A 20,787-nucleotide genomic window follows, 5' to 3' on the forward strand; every position below is an offset into this window, starting at 1 on the left:
CCGACTGTGAATTTCTGGTAAATTACACTGATAATGACCTCAACAATCAAAGTTAAACTTCGTGACACGCGCTCTCCTGTCATATTTCCTCTGAAAGCCATGTCCTGGGCTGGCTGCCATTGAACCCAATGGTTAGATTGTTGAGTGACTATAGAAAATATAGAGCAAACAATACAGCAAGTTAAGACTTGTTATTACCCGAGACAGAAAGTAAAGCTATTCATAACTTGGTATATTGGAAGTAATGCTAGGTGACATTTATTCTTTTGGAGCTGTGCAGGTAGAGTGCCGCTTGTAATGGTTGATAGCACTTTGTTTGTGCATTTGTCTCACACCATAGTTCACACTGAGTTTTTTTTGCAGGCAGAAAAATCTGCCACAAAATTACTTCAGGAAGTCGGAGGAAGATTTTGACCTGCCTGCACTTTCTTTGCCGCATTTTTTGCTGAGTTTTTTAGCCGCGGCCATCGAGCGACGCTGGCAAAAAAAACGCAGCGAAAACCACTTTCTCTGCCTCCCATTGATGTCAATGTGAGGTCAGAGACGGAAGCTCCTGAAGGGCTTAACCCTTCTTTTTGCCGCAAGTGTTTTTTTCCGCTCGCAGGAAAAAATGCCTCCGCCTCGCATTGAAATCAATGGGAGGCGTTTTCGTCCGTTTTTTGGCGCGGTTTCTGCGTCAAAAACAGTGCCAAAAAACTCTGTGTGAACATAACACTTAATTGTTTCTCAACAGTAAAGTTCAATTTTAAAATATTTTGAGAAACTGGATCACTAACTCTGAGTTCACAAGGGAATAATGGAAGCATTCACTTTAAGGCTGGGTTCACGCTACCTACTTTCAGGCGTAAACGAGGCGTATTACGCCTCGATTTACGCCTAAAAATACGGCTCCATTACGTCAGCAAACATCTGCCCATTCATTTGAATGGGTTTGCTGACGTACTGTGCCGGCAACCTGTCATTTTACGTGTCGCTGTCGAAAGACTACGCGTAAAATAACAGCCTCGGCAAAGAAGTGCAGGACACTTCTTGGGACGTAATTTGAGCTGTTTTTCATTGAATTCAATGAAGAACAGCTCTAAATTACGGCCGTAATTGACGCCTCGCAAAACACGAGTACGAGCAATTAAAGTCTGAAATTACGGAGCTGTTTTCTCCTGAAAACAGCTCCGTAATTTCAGACGTAATGGTCGTTATTGTGTGCACAACTGCACATACCCTTACAGTTCCTGTCAACTTTTCGTCGGGGTGTCCATGATTTTAAGCCAAACACAGGAGTGGACACAAAAGAAAGGAGATGCATCAGTCTTTTCTTTATACCTTTTCTTCTGGATCCACTTCTGGCTTTGGCTCAAAAAAATTCAAAAAACTGGAATTGCACATGCAGTTTTTGTGGTAGTTTTTTGAGCCAAACACAATAGTAGATCTAAAAGAATGGAGACATGTTAGTCTTTCCTTTTACAGCTTTTATTTTTATTTAACCACTCATAAAATTGCATAAAAAACTGTCAAAAACGGCTTGTATGATTCCAGGTCCCTTCAGAGAAGATAGCATGTGTTCGCATGAACTAGAGTGACTTTCAGCACTTGGCATTTATTGGCAATGTTTTGGTCATGTTGGCTACCTATATGACCAAATGGGATTTTTTCAGCTCTGCTTAGTGTTATCAAACTGCACCTGTGCTCGTAAAAAGTGCACAGCTCAGAACGGTCCAAGATAAATGAGTCCGTGATTCAATTCCCACATCAGCATGTAAATAGTAATTGCAGATCCCGAACAGCCAGAAATTACAGCCAATGAATTCAAGAGATGCACTTAATACACACACCCATTTAAAGCCCTTGCATTATTTGTACATACTTACAGAACTGGGGATTCTTCGATGCATTATTTTTGTGATGCATGTGATTTCATACACAGAAGAATACCGAATGATAGTTGAGGACGTACAGTATGTGCCAAAAACAGAGATAATGATTTAAAGGGTTTTTCCCATTTTAGACATTTATGGCTTATCCATAAGCAGGATCAGCTATTTCCATAACTTCTATAGAACAGAAAGGGGAGAGCTGCACAAATGCGTGGCCGCCTCTTCATTTATTCTTGGACCAGACGTGGGACAGGTGACCCTCCGTTCTGGTGCTAGAGCTAGATGCAGGTCCCAGAGCTGTGGACCCATGGATACCATAAATGTCTAAGATGGGGTTGGGAATAAAAACGACAGCTCGTCCCACAAAAAATAAGCCCTCATACCACTAAATCGACCGAAAAATAAAAAAGTTACGGCTCTCAGAATGTGGGGAATTTTTTTTAATTTTAACAAATAGATTTTTCTTTGTAAAAGAAAGCTGTAAAAACGTAACCTCCAAAAATATGGAATCAGATTTTCTTCCAATTTCAGGCCGCAAATAATTTTTTTTCAATTTCCCAGTACATTTTATGGTACTTTAAATGGTGTCAATAGAAACTACAACTCCTCCCGCAAGAAATAAGCCCTCACATCACTCAACTGACGGAATAAGAAAAAAGTTATGGCTCTTTGAATGAGGGGAGTGAAAAACGAAAATAAGAAAGCAAAAAATGGATCAGTCCTGAAAGGGTTAATTCATTTCTAATGAAAAAACCGTATGACCCCCATGTGGGGTATTTCCGTACTCGGGAGAAATTGCTTTATCCCTTGTGAAAATAAAAAAACATTTTAGTGGTAAAAATTGTGATATTCATTTTCGCGGCCTAATTCTAATAGATTCTGCAAAAGACCCGTGGGATCTAAATGCTCACTATACCCTTGAGGGGTGTTTCCAAAATGGGGTCACTTTTGGGGGGTTTCCACTGTTTTGGTCCCTCAAGGGCTTTGCAGATGCGACATGGCACCGAAAACCAATCCAGCAAAATCCATGCTCCAAAATCCAAATGGCGCTCCTTCCTTTCTGAGCGCTGCCATTGGTCCAATCAGCAATTTATTACCACATATGGGGTATTGCCGTAATCAGGAGAAAATACTTTACAAAGTGGTTCTTTTTTTCTTTTATTCCTTGTAAAAATTTAAAATTTCTATGTTTTTTTTTCAGAACAAAGTAGATTTTAATTTTCACGGCCTAATTCCACTAAATTCTGCAAAAAACCTATGTGGTCAAAATGCTAACTAAAGCCGTAGATAAATTCCTTGAGAGGTGTAGTTTCCAAAATGGGGAAACTTTTGCGGTGTTTCCACTGTTTTGGTCCCTCCTGGGCATTGCAAATGCGACATGGCACCGAAATCCATTCCAGAAAAATCTGTGCTCCAAAATCCAAATGGCGCTGCTTCCCTTCTGAGCCCTGCTGTGGGTCCAATCAGCAGTTTATTACCACATATCGGGTATTGCCGTAATCGGGAGACATTGCTTTACAAATGTTGGGGTACATTTTCTTCATTATTCCTTGTAAAAATTTAAAATTTCTATGTATTTTCAGACAAAAAGTAGATTTTCATTTTTACAGACTAATTCCAATATATTTTGCGAAAAACCTATGTGGTCAAAATGCTAACTATACCCCTAGATAAATTCCTTGAGAGGTGTAGTTTCCAAAATGGGGTAACTTTTGGGGTGTTTCCACTGTTTTGGTACCACAAGACCTCTTCAAACCTGACAAGGTGCCTAAAATATATTCTAAAAAAAAAGGAGGCCCAAAATCCACTAGGTGCTCCTTTGCTTCTGAAGCCGGTGTTTCAGTCCATTAGCGCACTAGGGCCACTTGTGGGATATTTCTAAAAACTTCAGAATCTTGGCAATAAAATATTGAGTTGCATTTCTCGGGTATAACCTTCTCTGTTACAAAAAAAAAATTTATTAGAAATGAATTTCGGCAAAAAAAAAATAAATTGTAAATTTCACCTCTACTTTGCTTTAATTCCTGTGAAACGCCTAAAGGGTTAAAACACTTTGTGAATGCTGATTCGAATACCTTGAGGGGTGCAGTTTTCAAAATGGGGTGATTTATGGGGATTTTCTAATATGTAAGGCCCTCAAAGCCACTTCAGAACTGAACTGGTCACTGAAAAAATGGCCTTTTGAAATTTTCTTTAAAATATGAGAAATTGCTGCTAAAGTTCTAAGCCTTGTAACATCCTAGAAAAATAAAAGGACGTTCAAAAAAACGATGCAAACGTAAAGTAGACATATCGGGGATGTTAACTAGTAACTATTTTGTGTGCTATTACTATCTGTTTTACAAGCAGATACGTTTAAATTTAGAAAAATGCAAATTTTTGCAAATTTTCGCAAAATGTTGGTGTTTTTCAGAAATAAATACCGAATTTATCTCACACATTTTTTCACTAACATAAAGTACAACATGTCACTAGAAAACAATCTCAGAATCGCTTGGATAGGTAAAAGCATTCCCAAGTTATTACCATATAAAGTAACACGTCAGATTTTAAAAAATCGGCGTGTCCTGAAGGCCAAAACAGGTTGGGTCCTGAAGGGGTTAAAATTAATGAGAAGCCCATATGTAGTATGCCGTGTTTTAATAAAATCACCACTGGTGCCCCAAAATACCACAAACTAAAACTATGTATATACAGTGAAGGAAATATGTATTTGATCCCTTGCTGATTTTGTAAGTTTGCCCACTGTGAAAGACATGAACAGTCTAGAATTTTTAGGCTAAGTTAATTTTACCAGTGAGAGATAGATTATATAAAAAAAAAAAAATGAAAATCACATTGTCAAAATTATATATATTTATTTGCATTTTGCACAGAGAAATAAGTATTTGATCCCTTTGGCAAACAAGACTTAATACTTGGTGGCAAAACCCTTGTTGGCAAGCACAGCAGTCAGACATTTTTTGTAGTTGATGATGAGGTTTGCACACATGTTAGATGGAATTTTGGCCCACTCCTCTTTGCAGATCATCTGTAAATCATTAAGATTTCGAGGCTGTCGCTTGGCAACTCGGATCTTCAGCTCCCTCGATAAGTTTTCGATGGGATTAAGGTCTGGAGACTGGCTAGGCCACTCCATGACCTTAATGTGCTTCTTTTTGAGCCACTCCTTTGTTGCCTTGGCTGTATGTTTCGGGTCATTGTCGTGCTAAAAGACCCAGCCACGAGCCATTTTTAATGTCCTGGTGGAGGGAAGGAGGTTGTCACTCAGGATTTGACGGTACATGGCTCCATCCATTCTCCCATTGATGCGGTGAAGTAGTCCTGTGCCCTTAGCAGAGAAACACCCCCAAAACATAATGTTTCCACCTCCATGCTTGACAGTGGGGACAGTGTTCTTTGGGTCATAGGCAGCATTTCTCTTCCTCCAAACACGGCGAGTTGAGTTAATGCCAAAGAGCTCAATTTTAGTCTCATCTGACCACAGCACCTTCTCCCAATCACTCTCAGAATCATCCAGATGTTCATTTGCAAACTTCAGACGGGCCTGTACATGTGCCTTCTTGAGCAGGGGGACCTTGCGGGCACTGCAGGATTTTAATCCATTACGGCGTAATGTGTTACCAATGGTTTTCTTGGTGACTGTGGTCCCAGCTGCCTTGAGATCATTAACAAGTTCCCCCCCGTGTAGTTTTCGGCTGAGCTCTCACCTTCCTCAGGATCAAGGATACCCCACGAGGTGAGATTTTGCATGGAGCCCCAGATCGATGTCGATTGACAGTCATTTTGTATGTCTTCCATTTTCTTACTATTGCATCAACAGTTGTCTCCTTCTCACCCAGCGTCTTACTTATGGTTTTGTAGCCCATTCCAGCCTTGTGCAGGTCTATGATCTTGTCCCTGACATCCTTAGAAAGCTCTTTGGTCTTGCCCATGTTGTAGAGGTTAGAGTCAGACTGATTAATTGAGTCTGTGGACAGGAGTCTTTTATACAGGTGACCATGTAAGACAGCTGTCTTTAATGCAGGCACCAAGTTGATTTGGAGCGTGTAACTGGTCTGGAGGAGGCTGAACTCTTAGGGTATGTTCACACGAGGGCGTCCGTTACGGCTGAAATTACGGGGATGTTTCAGCCTGAAAACATCCCCGTAATTTCAGCCGTACCGGCATGTGCAGGTGCTTGAACGCCGCGTCAATTACGGCCGTAATTAGCGCTGCTATTCATTGGAGTCAATGAATAACGGCTCTAATTACGGCCAAAGAAGTGACAGGTCACTTCTTTGACGCGGGCGTCTATTTACGCGCCGTCATTTGACAGCGGCGCGTAAATATACGCCTCGTGTGAACAGACAAACGTCTGCCCATTGCTTTCAATGGGCAGATGTTTGTCAGCGCTATTGAGGCGCTATTTTCAGACGTAATTCGGGGCAAAAACGCCCGAATTACGTCCGTAAATAGGCCGTGTGAACATACCCTTAATGGTTGGTAGGGGATCAAATACTTATTTCTCAGTGCACAATGCAAATAAATATATATAATTTTGACAATGTGATTTTCTTTTTTTTTTTTTATATATATAATCTATCTCTCACTGGTAAAATTAACCTAGCCTAAAAATTCTAGACTGATCATGTCTATGACAGTGGGCAAACTTACAAAATCAGCAAGGGATCAAATACTTATTTCCTTCACTGTAGATATTTTGATATTTTGCTATAGACATTTAACGAACATCTGGCCACTGTGTTTTAGGTTCAACTAAAAAAAGCCACGAAAAATGTGGCTGAATGGCTTTAGTGTATGTTTTTTTTTTCTTCTCCAAAATCGTAGCATGCTCTTGGTATTGTTTGTGGTAGTGGTATTTTTTCTTAGGCGTTTCATAATTTTGCAAAAAATACAACTGGTTCGTTTTTCACTACATTTTTGGTTTGTTTCTCCTTGATGTTTTTTTATATACCATAATGATATAATTGTGGGGGTTTGTCGATCTCTCACTATTTGCAAAATAGTTGCAATATACCATTCTGTGTAGTGATTATGGGAGGACAACCCCTCATGACTCACACATCTAGATGTCATAAATGTAAATTGTTACAAAACCTCTTCAAAGGAACACTTACTAAAACTGTGCACTGTGCTATGGCTAGTGTAGGGCATGGGTAGGGTGGCTCCTTGTGTCATGCATCACCTTCTCATTCCTTGAACTTGATATAACTTAATGTATCAGTTTTGATTTGAGTGTTGCCTGTTCACACTGAGTTTTTTGTAGGCGGAAAATTCAGCCTCAAAATTCTGTTTGAAATTTTGAGGCAGATTTTGATCTGCCTGCATGCCGTTTGCCGCGTTTTTTGCTCATACCCATTGAACGCCACGGGCAAAAACTCTGCGAAATACGCTTTCTTTGCCTCCCATTGATGTCAATGGGAGGTCAGTGACGTAAGTGACCGAAGATAGGGCATGTCGCTTCTTTTTCCCGCAAGAAATCAATTGGAGGCATTTTTGGACATTTTGTGGCACGGTTTCCGCATCAAAAAACGTGTCGATAAAACTCAGTGTGAACAGGGCCTAAGTTTATGCATTGGTTTCAGGATAAATTGACAAAGCTGTTCTGTCCATTTAGGATCCGTGTACATCTGTATAGGATGCTCCAATAGTGCAGCTATTTTGTCCAGCAAAACTACAGAGACCATGGCAAAAACCTGACAGAACCTATTAATGTCGATAGGTTCTGTCAGACGCCGTTGGTTTCTGTCATGTGACAGATCCAGCAGCTCCAGTTTTTCATTGTTCTGCTCCTATGAGAGAGGAGAACAACGGAAAACACAAAAGAAGACGTGAACAAAGCCTAACCTTAACCAACTGAAGAATAGGAGGAATGTATAATAAAAAAAAAAGAGAAACAAGTTCAAAAGAGTAAAATGCTTCACAAGACTGAAATATAGAATGAGAACAAATAGTGCTGTTTATAATTCCCAGAATGCACCCTGTCCAGGGAAGACAAGTCATTATTTTTCTCCACATATCGAATCACATTCAGGGATTTGTTGTCCATGGCTAAAGGTAGAATATTTGGTTCATGACTAAGAGCCACTATTGGTAGAAACTCATTAGCAGGGCCGTGGTCTTTACCCATTATTGTGTGCTTTGGGTTATGAATAAGGGACTGGATTTTTACTTTTGAGTTTCAAAGTTTGTAATTTGGGGTTACAATTTCTTGTTTTCCTGTTTGCATCTTTCACCAGATTTTTGGTTTCACATGCCTGTGGTATATATAAGTTACTTGTTGCCTTAGTGTTCATTGACTTAAATATGATTGTCACTTACAAGGCAGCCGTATGAAGATGTACGCGGGAACAAAGTGTTTATTGTAGTACGTGTTCTGGAATTTGGAGGGGCCTTGAGATCTTTTGTTTTTCAGAGTGGTGTCAGCAATAAAACTTATAATAGATGAAGAAAATTTGTGTGACGTGGCACTGCCTGGCGCACGCTGACTCACACAGTAGAAAATATGCCATGTGGATGCCTGGCCTCATTCATCAGCAAACAAAAGGAGTCTTTACTTCTTCACAATATCATTACAAGTGCTTGATACATTTCTATCTCAGATAAGGTGCAGGAATGTTGGTGGAAAGTGCCAAAAATACAATGATTTTAGATTGGCTCCTTCCTTGTGGCTCTTATGACACTTCAGTTCAGCATCCGGGCAAACATTCAATGGTGTTTCATTCATTGCTTGCACAAATATATTTACAAGGAATCATAGCAAGGTAATATCTGTCGAAGGGGTGGTCAAAATACAGTACCCCAAAATTTAGTGACTGCTCTTTAGGTGCCTTTTAGGATTTTTCCTAATAAGCCATCAATGTATTAAAATAAAATCCTTTAATATTCAATGAAAAATATTTAATCCAAAATCCAGATACACATATTGATGGAAAGAGTCATATGGGAGCACTGTATTAATACAATAGTATTGTAATATAAACTGGCGTGCTTAGGCTCTGACTAAACCATCTCAGATCGTAACAAGTAAATGACATAGGATGGAACTTTTTTCATGATAGACATTTGCAGATTGTATACTGTTTCTTGTTCTAGTCATAGATTAAAAAATGACAATGCGTTGTGATTCTTGGCTTCCTATCCACTTCTCATCCACCTATTACAGGACTGTCTCTTCTCCCAGTAGCCGTCAATAACCGTTTACATTGGCTGTATTTGTGTACATGACGATCGACCTGTCTGTTTAAAAGCAGGAATATTAATATAGAATTTCTCTGGTATTTTTATGTTTGTTCCATGTGTAGTGCAATGTAAAATCATTCATTATTGCCGTTGTTGTCTGTCTGGATATTTTTGTAATTACTCGGTGTCTGCTGTGTAATAAGAGAACAAAAAGTACCAAATGTTGGTTGGTGAACATTATTACGAGTATCCATCCATTCATCTCATATGTTTATTTTATGGTTTAGTTTGTTAGTTCAGCTGTCCCCAACATTTTTTGCACCAAGGACCAGTTTCATGCAAGAAAATTTTCCCGGGGTTAGTTCACACATCGCCTGAATACCGTGGATTTTCAACAACGGAATTAGTTGCGGAGAATCCGCAGCAAAATACAGTAGCAGCAAAGTGGGTGAGATAGAATAAATCTCATCCACACGCTGTGTAAATAGCGAGCGGAACAAAAACGCTAAGAAATTGACCTGCGGTGCAGAGTTTTATTCCGCTGCATGTCAATTGTGTTTGCGTAAACGCTGCTCATTTGTTGCAGGTTTTCCCCATTAAATTCAATGGGGAGGTAAAACCCACAACAAATAGCAGTTATTGCATTTACTGCGGCGGAATCGCAGCGTTTCCGCCGCAAAAACGCAACTCAGAAAAAAAGGCTGGCTAAATGCTCAGGCTTTTCCGCAGTGGACATTCCGGGCGAAAAACAGTTTGGTGCGGTTTTTCGCCTGAAATTCCCTGCGGCCACCAGGGCGGATACCAGATACCACTGCCCAATACCTAATTATCCGTGGCCTGGGATTGGTCCGTGGCCCGGTGGTTGGGGATCACTGTGTTAGAGGATCCCCAGGCTGCTCTAATGCTGGGGCTCACTTGGCACAGTATATGTGGGCCTGATAATCTTCTTCTCCCTGATAATTTATTTGCTTGTAATCAGGACTGATTTTAGACTAAGGGTATGTGCACACGATAACTGCAATTACGTCTGAAATTACGGAGCTGTTTTCAGGAGAAAACCGCTCCTGAATTTCAGACGTAATTGCATGTACTCGCGTTTTGCGGGGCGTCTTTTACGGACGTAATTTGGAGCTGTTCTTCATTGGAGTCAATGAAAAATGGCTCCAATTACGTCCCAAGAAGTGTCATGCACTTCTTTTGATGAGGCTGTAATTTTACGCGCCGTCTTTTGACAGCGACGCGTAAAATGACAGGTCGTCGGCACAGTACATCGTAAAGCCCATTGAAAGTAATGGGCAGATGTTTGCCGACGTATTGGAGCCGTTTTTTCAGACATAATTCGAGGCGTAAAACTCCTCCATTACGTCTGAAAATAGGTTGTGTGAACCCAGCCTAAGAGTGGCCCTGGGCAAAATAAAAAATTGGGACCCCAAATTGTGGTGGCTAGACAACTGGGTCAGAGCATCTCCACGGATATGCAGCAGTTAGTACAGGGGCAGATCCATGATTTAAATCTAAGGGGGTGGTGAAAAAAACAAACAGGCCACAATGTGGTAACGCCCCTCACTGCTACCTTAAATATGTAAACCCCACCATCAACACAAGAAGGGAAATAAAAGTGTAAGTGTATGTTCACACGACAGCGTCCGTAACGGCTGAAATTACGGGGATGTTTTCAGGAGAAAACATCCCCCTAATTTCAGCCGTAACGGCATGTGCAGGCGCTTGAACACCGCGTCCATTACGGACGTAATTGGCGCTGCTTTTCATTGGAGTCAATGAATAACGGCTCCAATTACGCCCCAAGAAGTGACAGGTCACTTCTTTGACTCGGGCGTCTATTTACGCGCCGTCATTTGACAGCGGCGCGTAAATAAACGCCTCGTGTGAACAGACAAACGTCAGCCCATTGCTTTCAATGGGCAGATGTTTGTCAACGCTTTCAAGCCGCATTTTTCGGACGTAATTCGGGGCAAAAACGCCCGAATTACGTCCGTAATTAGTATGTGTATGTGTGTGTGTGTGTGTGTGTGTGTGTGTGTGAACATACCCTAATATAAAAACACCTAATTACAGAAATCCGAGACGGTTGTGCAATTGTTCTTTCAGGCAGGGACAGGTGCATGCTACCTCTATACAAGCGCCAATATTACCAGTAATACCGCCATACAAGGACCATATAGTAGTCAGATACAAGTACTACATTGGCAGTCTGCAGAGTATTTTCACGCTGTAGACCATACAAGAGAATACAGTACAGATCAGATGCAGTTACAAGCAGAATACTTAAAAATTATAGAGGTTTCACATGTCTGTTTTTGTAAATACTTGTATTACCCATAAAATAAAAATTCTGGAGGATCGTTTCTTACAATTCTGCATTGTCGCGTACTTTAAAATGTATAAATAAATTGACAAATAGGTGTTACCGTTCCCCTTGTCAGGGGCTGTTTTCCTACACACTCCGACACTGTTCAATTACCGCTGACATTATCAAACTGTATAGTGATGCACTCTATTAGGAAGGGAAATAGTGGCACGTGTCGTAATTCTGGCAGGATCTTTCAGCGATGGAAGCCAAGATACCAGGAATATGGCACATGACCACTGAGTCCTCTGATTGGCTGCATCAGTCACATGATGGGCGCTTGTAAACAAAGACCAAGAGGACCGTTGAAGCGTCAGCACTGATCGCTGGGGGAAAGAAGAGATGAGTACTGATTCTTTATGTATTTTATCACATTTGCAGCTGTTTGGAAAACATTTTTACAAGTCAGATAACCACTTTAGCCCAGGATCAGACACAGAATTTTGATGCAGTTTTTGTGGCACTTTTTGGCGCACTTTTTTTTTAAACCAAAGTCAGAAGTGGATCCAAAAGGAAGAAAAGTTTTAAAGAAGAGTCTGATACATCTTTTTTTCCTATGTCCACTCCTGTGTTGGGCTAAAAAAAACTGCCACAAAAACGGCATAAAAAAATATGTGTGTGATCCTGGCCTTAATCACCACTGGGAGTGCCTTATTTCAGAAATACATTTTTTTTATATATCATATTTTTCTTTTTTTTGTTGAGGTTCTTAAAAATGGTTAAAAAAAAATGTGTTGTAATAGTGGCCTCTAGTTACAAGTATTACTATTTCATTGTTGGATTTAGCTTTCTATAGTTTCCCTATTCTTCTCCTAAGCAGTGAACTAACCCGACTCTTATTACAAGTATGCCCTGCATTGTCTCCTGTGCACACACGGTGAATAGCTTAGTAACAGGTTTCTCAATACATTATTCTAACTCTTAGAAAACCTGTTCAATGAACTCTTACATAACTTCGTAAGGTGCCAGGTCTTGTCCGAACCCACCATTATCGAACCAAATGTGCATGTTTCTCCCGTAGCAATGGGGAAGGGATGGGTAAACAAAAGAAATCTCACACACCAATTCATTTGCCCGTTTTTTCTTTTATTCCCTCTGCTAGGATACTTTCCTATTTTTCGTTGATATAAAAACGGCAGGGAAGAAAGGACTGAAATATTCTTGTATTTTAATCTGGCATGAATGGAACCGAACAGGTGCGGTATTGTCAGATTTCAGATTATAGGGTGCATAAGTAGCATCCGGTAATCAAAGGGGTTGTATGAGATTAGAAAGAATGGTCTGCTTTTGGGCTGAGCTGCAATACTAGACACAGCCCATGGACAAAAGTGGCGCTGTTTCTAAGAGTAAAGATATGCCAACACACACAGGCCAGTAAAACATTAACGTACAGTAGAATTGATAATAATTCTGACATAAAATATGCTGATTGACCAGAGAAGACAAATGATGATTATTATTATTATTTTTTTTTTGGTACAATCAATTGTTTATCAAGTATTGTTGCATTGGTCAGTATTAGAAATGTGTTGGTTGGTCAAGAGACTGCTCTACATCAATCTAACATATGGCTTCTTAAACTTTTTCTACTTGGGCCATGCCAGCCAGAACATGGTGAAGCTTGAGCCTCTCCAGAGTCCACGACAACAACTGGGGGACACCTCATCAGTGATGCCCACCTCATACTGTAGTTTGAGGAGCAGCGATGTAATGTACACATCTATATGATTGTCTATCAGTATGTGACATGATCAGTATTTTCTGTAATTCAGCCATGGTATTGAGCTGGAGCAACTGGACAAAGCCATAACTCTGCACTGTTTATATAGGCAGCTGATTTCATGGAGCAGTAACTTCTACAATAGATCTAAGATAAAATGACTGATGTGCGATAATTATTTGATTTTTATTTCTACTTTCAGCTTTTAAGTGAGAAAATTAGTGGAGCGGAAGGAACAAAGCTCGATCATGATTTTCAAGGAATGGAAAGAGTACGATTTCAATATTTATATGATTTTGTGAAAAAATTATGCTGCATATGTCACTGATAATAATTTCCTGTATTATTTATTAGCATTTAATAAAGGCCTGTTCACATCAGCGTCGGGCTTCCGTTCATCGGTTCCGTTCGACCTTTCCATCGGAGGAACCGATGAACGGAAAGAAAACGGAAAACATACCTTCCGTTTGCATCACCATTGATTTTCAATGATAATGCTTCCGTTGCAAATGGTTTCCGTTTGTTTACGTTCCCTAAGGTTTCAGTTTTTTAGCAGAAACCATAGCAATGGTGATGCAAACGGAAGGTATGGTTTCCGTTTTCTTTCCTTTCATCGGTTCCTCCGACGGAAAGGTCGAACGGAACCGATGAACGGAACCCAATGCTGATGTGAAGACAGCCTAAGAGAAGTAAATATAGGACATGCAATCTCTCTATCTAGCTGGGTGGGAATTCATTCATATTTAGGTCTTGAGTGATGTTTAACAAGAAGTACCTTGTATGGCAGCACACGGAGTCACTACAGAGACATATTACAGATCTGTTGGCACTTTGCATGCCGCTGTATGGTGCCTCTGTGTGGCATTGTAGTCTACCCTAGAAGCAATACTATCAGGGGGAGAATATTTCCATAATATGGCAACTGATGAAGCATGCCACGGAATATAGGGACTCATGCATAAAAGGGTGAGAAAAAGTGTAAGGCTCGTAACATAAGGCCGGATTCACACCAGCGTGTGCATTTTGCGCGCGCAAAAAACGAGGCGCAAAAGGTACATAACAGCTCCGTGTGTCAGCAGCGTATGATGCGTGGCTGCGTGATTTTCGCGCAGCCGCCATCATTATGACACTCTGTATGTCTGTAAACAGAAAAGCATGTGGTGCTTTTCTGTTTTCATTCATAGTTTTTACTGCTGTTGCGCAAATCACGTGCGTCCCACGGAAGTGCTTCCGTGTGCTGCGCATGATTTTCACGAACCCATTGACTTCAATGGGTGTGTGATAAGTGAGAAACGCACAAATATAGGACATGTCGTGAGTTTTACGCAGCGGACACACGCTGCGTAAAAATCACTGACGGTCTGAATGGCCCCATAGACTAACATAGGTCCGTGCGAGGCGCGTGAAAAACACGCGCGTTGCACGGACGATCACGTCCGTCTGAATAAGCCCTAAAAGTTGCAGCTATTTTTTACTTTGCAGTTCAGATCTCCATGCTACTACAAGTGTATGGCCTGGGGGTACATCCCATCTGTGGTTGCTGTGCATTTGTCACGGCACAGTGGCTTCAGCTTGTCTTAAAAAGCGTTTTGGTGCATTTTTTTCCCACTTTTTTTTTTTCTTTTAGGGCATGGATCAGACACGCCTTTTTTATGCAGTTTTTGACCAGACACAGGAGTAGACACAGGAGTGGACACAAAATAACAAATATGCATCAGTCTTTTATTTATATCTTTCCTTCCCATTGGATCCACTACTGGCTTTGACTAAAAAGGCTAATCCATTAACTGCCACAAAAACTGCATCAAAACTGCATGTGTGATCCTGGCCGTAGACTGTAAAAGTGCCCGAAATTATGTTACATACTTTATAATGGGAGCACGGCCCGTAAAAACTGGTCGTAATTACGGGCACGGTCGTGTGCATGGGGCCTTAGTGAGATCCTAAAACCCTAAGGGTATGTGCACACGGTAGCAGGCTTTTACGGCTGAAATGACAGACTGTTTTCAGGAGAAAACAGCTGCCTCGTTTCAGACGTAATTGCTCCTCCTCGCATTATGCGAGGCTTCTCTGACAGCCGTAAATTTTGAGCTGCTCCTCATTTAGTTCAATGAAGAACGGCTCAAATTACGTCTGAAAGAAGTGTCCTGCACTTCTTTGCCGAGGCTGTATTTTTACGCGTCGTCGTTTGACAGCGGTCAAACGACGACGCGTAAATGACAGGTCGTCTGCACAGTACGTCGACAAAACCATTCAAATGAATGGGCAGATGTTTGCCGACGTATTGTAGCCCTATTTTCAGACGTAAAACGAGGCATAATACGCCTCGTTTACGTCTGAAAATAGGTCGTGTGAACCCAGCCTAAGGATTTATAGCATAAAAATACCTATTCACCACATAGTTGGATTTTATTAAAGTACAACATAGTTTATGTTTCTGTTAATTCAGGTTTTTTTTTTTTAAATATTGTCATTTATAATGTATTAAGCGATTTATATTTTTACAAACATGAATAGCACAAATACATTTCTGTTTTAGAAAATTGACATCACCAACAAGGTGGTTGCTGAACTGCTATCCAAAACTACCGAATATTTACAGCCCAATCCAGGTAATATCTAACCACCTGTTCCTTGGATGTTCTTATACATTGGTATTTCAGACGTATTTTGCTACTTCGTGTGAACATACCCTATTAAGCCTTGCCTCTGGAGTTCTGTTTATGAGTTGGTAACGATAATATTAAAGTGACAAAGCACTTCTACTTGCTCAATTATTAATCTTTTTTGCGTTTTGGGGGTGGTGGGATAAAAGCCAATGCTGCATTGACCCTATTCATCACAACTGTGATTTACTTTAGTCTAGACATTATATTGTAATAATTCCAACTCTTCTTATTTCAGCTTATCGAGCCAGATTAGGAATGCTAAACACAATGTCAAAAATTAGAGGACAAGTTAAAACTACAGGTTACCCCCAGACAGAAGGATTACTAGGAGATTCCATGCTACGGTATGGGAGAGAACTGGGAGAAGAGTCAGAGTTTGGTGAGTGGTCATGTTATGGTGCTTTATGGATAGACAATATAAATCTATGGTTTAATGACACTTCTTTAATGTAATAAGGTGTCATTATTGGAAATTATTTTTAAATTCCTATGTACATTTCTACTTGGGCCACGCCAGCCAGAACACGGTGAAGCCTGGGCCTCTCCAATGGTCAAAATCCATACCAAAATAAAAATACTGCTCAAGAAGAACATTACAAAAACAAAAAATAGGTATAAAATGTGGTTAAACCAGAGATTGCTGCAGCCAGAGAAAGTACTATGTGGCATAATGTCACTTCTGTCAAGACTACCTCTCCAGCAGTGCCACACGAAGAACTGGGGGACACATCATTAGTGAGGAACACCTCATAGTTTGATAAGCACCGATGTCATGCATGCATCATATATGGTATTATTGTGTATCAGTATATGACATAAATAGCATTTTGAATGTTAAGAGGTTAAAGGGGTTGTACAAGATTAGAAAAACATTGCTGCTTTCTTCCAAAAAAGAGTGCCGCACCTGTTCACAGGTTGTGTGTGGTATTGCAGCTCAGCCCCTTTCACTTTAGTTGAGCTATGCCGCAATATCAGCAACAATCCAATGGGCAGGTGTGTCGCTGTTTCTGGAAATAAGCACTTCACTTAGTTCTTTGTCAGTTTTGAGGTGATGAAATATTCCTTGCAGCAAAGGAAGTAGTTGTGTACGTCCAATAGATGTGAACATTTCACAATTTCTTAGCTAATAGCAGATAGCTGTACTCTGTATACTTACCCATTAGGTTATTTATAAAGTGCCAACATATTTTGCAGTGTTTTATACAGAATATATTCAGTCACATTAATCCCCACATTAAGCTAACAGTCGAATTCTTCCCTATCTTAGACATTTACACACACATGCAGTACTTGCTAAAGCCATTACTCTTGATCTTACAAAGCTTCTTGGCTTCTCAGCAATCTACAGTTTGTCAATAAACTTTCCGTTTTACACCAGGCAGTGCTTTGCTGGATGTCGGAGAAAGCATGAAACAAATGGCAGAGGTGAAGGACTCTCTCGATATTAATGTCAAGCAGAACTTCATCGATCCACTGCAGTCCTTACAAGACAAAGACTTGAAAGAAATTGTGGTAAGAATTCATTATTTACCAGATGCTGGTATAATGCATACAATATAGCATTAAAGGGGAACTACACCTAAAATAGTTAAAGCGTACCTAACTTCTCAGGTGACTTTTCAGAATAAGTTGTCATAAGTGTGTACATGAGGAATAACACTATTTCTGGCCATTATATGTCTTATATATGGCATTTTTTTTTGCAGTTTTCGCCTCTGCAGGCCCTATCTCTAATTCTCAGTTGTCTCTGAGCTAGTGGCTGTAGCCTAATGGATATCATGTCTTCTATACGCTGCACACGGAGAAAAGAATCCTGCTCTCCTTTCTCTATCTATCTATCTATCTATCTATCTATCTATCTATCTATCCATCACACACACACACACATATATATATATATATATATATATATATATATATACATACATACATACATACATACATACATACATACATATATACACAAAGGTCAAAAGTAGTGCTGCTTCGTTCTCTTTTTCTTGGAGAGATATATATATATATATATATATATATACAGCTGCAGAAACATGGAAGAGATTATACAGCAGTAATGAGCAATGTACTGCATGAACTGTTGTGAGATGAAACACTTACCAGTAGCTGCAGCAGCAGCAACATCTCTGTTTGTCTTTCTCACTCTACTCCTGCTCCCCTCTCCCCTCTCCATAGACTTGTTTGCAGCGTGTCTGTGTCTGATCCACTCTCTCTCTCTGCTCCTGCCCCGTCCCCTCTCCATAGACTTGTATTGGCAGGAAGTGAAGAGACACCACCCCCACACACACTTTCTGCAGTCCGTCAATTCTGCTCTGTAACTAGGGATGGATTTTGCTTAACAGGGGGTGGACAGCAGATTACAGGAAGGGAGACACCAAGTGGCAGTAACTTCATACAGAATTTGCATGGATAAAAAAACAAAATGTTAACAGTAAGTAAATTACAAAGTTTTTTTTTATAGATCAGGTTTTATATCAGGTATGCTATTAGATCAGCATAAGTTGTTTGAAAAGTTAGTGTCCATTTAATTCACCCAATTCTTTCTGGTGAAACAATCAACATTTATTCCATTGGTTGTAATAGATTAAGGCCTTTAAAATTCATTACTCAATTCAAACAATAAGGGTATTTTCATATTTTTTTTTTTCAATAAGGCTTCTCTCTCTCTCTCTCGCCTCCTTTCTTTTCTTTCTTGTGTTCCTGAATATGAAGTTGTCACAGCTCCACCCATATTATTAGTACTGGTTGTTCTCCCTTGCTGTTCCTATAATAAAACCATTCTATCCATTGACTCCTGTTCTCTCCATTTTGCAATGCTTCTCCCCTCAAATGGCAATCCATTCGTTATACTCTATTATGTGCAACTCCTTGCTAAGCCTACTGTGACGCCGTCTAGCACAGCCGATATCACTGCAATCCTTGGTCGAGCGTGACTCACCAAATATCCATCTCCTTCAGTGATCTCTTAAATGCATATAGAACCCTTGACAAGATCCTGTCTACACTTTCTCAAACTCAATAAACATCACTGGTCCTAATGGGTTCTCTATGGATTATCGGGAACTCATTCTGGGGCCATATCTGGTACCCTTCTTTGACACAATAGATAAACTTCCACATTTTACTATACTTTTTTCCAAGATGCTTTTCCCATGTTTGATCAAATTACAGGCATCAGAACCGCTATCAGCTAAAATCGTAGTCCTCCTAGATGAACACGTAATCTGGATTCTAATGGTGAATTCACACGCTGCGGAACGGTGGCAGAGTTTTAGTGCGGACTGTGCACTGAGCATCACAGTACAATTCATGTGGCTGGGGTTTTAAAACACCATCCACATACAGCTGAAACATTTTTATAATCTGCAGCATGTCAATTCTTTTGAATTATCTCTGCAGATTTCACCCTCTGCAATACATACAGTATGGTGACACCCGCATCAAAATCTGCATTTAACACACCGGTTTTCGTTGTGCGCGCATTTGTTACGAAATCAGCTACAGACAAAGTCTGCAACATGTGGACTCTGCCTAATAGGCAAGGGCCAGGTCTGATTTGTTCCATTCCAGCAGGCTAGTGACAACATTGGGAGAATTCTTTATCCTATCCAACATATACAGTATAACCCAATACTGACGTTACTATTTTTTTCAATTTTGAAACACTAATAATTTTTCCTCCTTATCTTTTTTTGTTGGATTCAAGCCCTCCACAAGCTTTTATTTGATGTGCTAGACAGTGCAGTCCCTTAGGCAAAGCCTCTGATCTCACTATAAATTAGTCCAAATCCAAGGCTGTTAATATTTCACTTGTCGAATTGCTAAATACCTGTGGATCAAACTTACAACCTCTCTTCTCTGTCAACGACCTCTCTTCGTTCCGACACTGATCACATTCAGTATGTTCGATAGGCAAGTTGCATACACTAAGGCCTGATTCACACGAGCGCTGCGCATCTGGGACGTGAAAAACTGTAGTTTTTCACGTCCGAGGTGCATCCGTGCTCACCGCTGCGGGACGCGATGTCACGCATCCACCATAGTTGAGAGTCTATGGAGGGACGCGTGAAAAGATAGGACATGTCCTATTTTCCCACGGACCCTTCACACGGTCCGCTGAAACAATGGCTGTGTGAACGGCCACATTGAATTACATAGGTCCGTGGGACGGCCGCTGTTTCAACGTCCGGCCCACGGACGTTTAACACGTTCGTGTGAATCAGGCCTAAATACATATTTTTGTAAGTAGTAATATTTCTTGGAGTTGTTCCAATAGCAATACCTGATCATTATCTGCGTACAGCTTAGAAACAGAGTCATTTCTCGACCTGGTGTCCAGCAATGGACAGATTCTGCAGTCAGACCCTGTATTCAAAAGACTAGTACACACAGCAGAGATAGTGTAGATAATGGGGAATTGAAACACAAGGTATATTTGTAAGTTGAAGAACTTTTTATTATTACTTCTTATTATACAATGAATAAGCTTTATTTACATCAATTTGGAATCTCCCCTTTCAATTTGAGTTGTTATGACTATCTCTTGCCTATTATGCACATACATGATTGGTAACACCGTGTTCAGCAAGGTTAAAAAAAAATAAAAAAAGCATAAAGGGGTTTTCCCACGATAGGAAATGATGGCATATCACTAGAATATACCGTCACGTCCTAATCGGTGGAGGTCCGACTGCTCGATAATTGATTTTCCTGGCACAGCGATGCTCTAGGCCAATTGAAAGGATCGGTGTTGCTGTTCCCTGCACAGTAGATGACCGGGTGCGCCCCTGTGCAGGAGAACTGACTCAAAGGAACTCTGTTCCTTCATATTTGAGATCTGTGGACGTTCCAGAGGTCGGACCCCTATTGTTTAGAATTATTTCTCATCGATCCTAGTGATATACCATGACATTTTAAGATGGGAATACGCTTTTAATTTTGTTTATTAATTTCTTTTTC

At 40.4% G+C, this 20,787-nt stretch overlaps 1 protein-coding gene across 4 annotated transcripts in view; it reads left to right on the top strand.

The window, feature by feature from the left end:
• Window positions 1-20,787, top strand: part of SH3GL3 (SH3 domain containing GRB2 like 3, endophilin A3) — a 71,122-nt gene that overhangs the window by 37,539 nt on the left and 12,796 nt on the right. For 3 of the 4 annotated variants that reach the window (XM_075858069.1, XM_075858072.1, XM_075858070.1), the window contains exons 2-5: window positions 13,347-13,415; window positions 15,684-15,756; window positions 16,049-16,192; window positions 17,192-17,325. In XM_075858069.1, the coding sequence (XP_075714184.1) occupies window positions 13,347-13,415; window positions 15,684-15,756; window positions 16,049-16,192; window positions 17,192-17,325 (420 nt within the window). The remainder of the gene's footprint in view (window positions 1-13,346; window positions 13,416-15,683; window positions 15,757-16,048; window positions 16,193-17,191; window positions 17,326-20,787) is intronic. The other variant, XM_075858071.1, reaches the window with a different exon arrangement.

The sequence above is a fragment of the Rhinoderma darwinii genome, chromosome 3 (assembly GCF_050947455.1).
Source record: "Rhinoderma darwinii isolate aRhiDar2 chromosome 3, aRhiDar2.hap1, whole genome shotgun sequence".
NCBI lineage: Eukaryota > Metazoa > Chordata > Amphibia > Anura > Rhinodermatidae > Rhinoderma > Rhinoderma darwinii.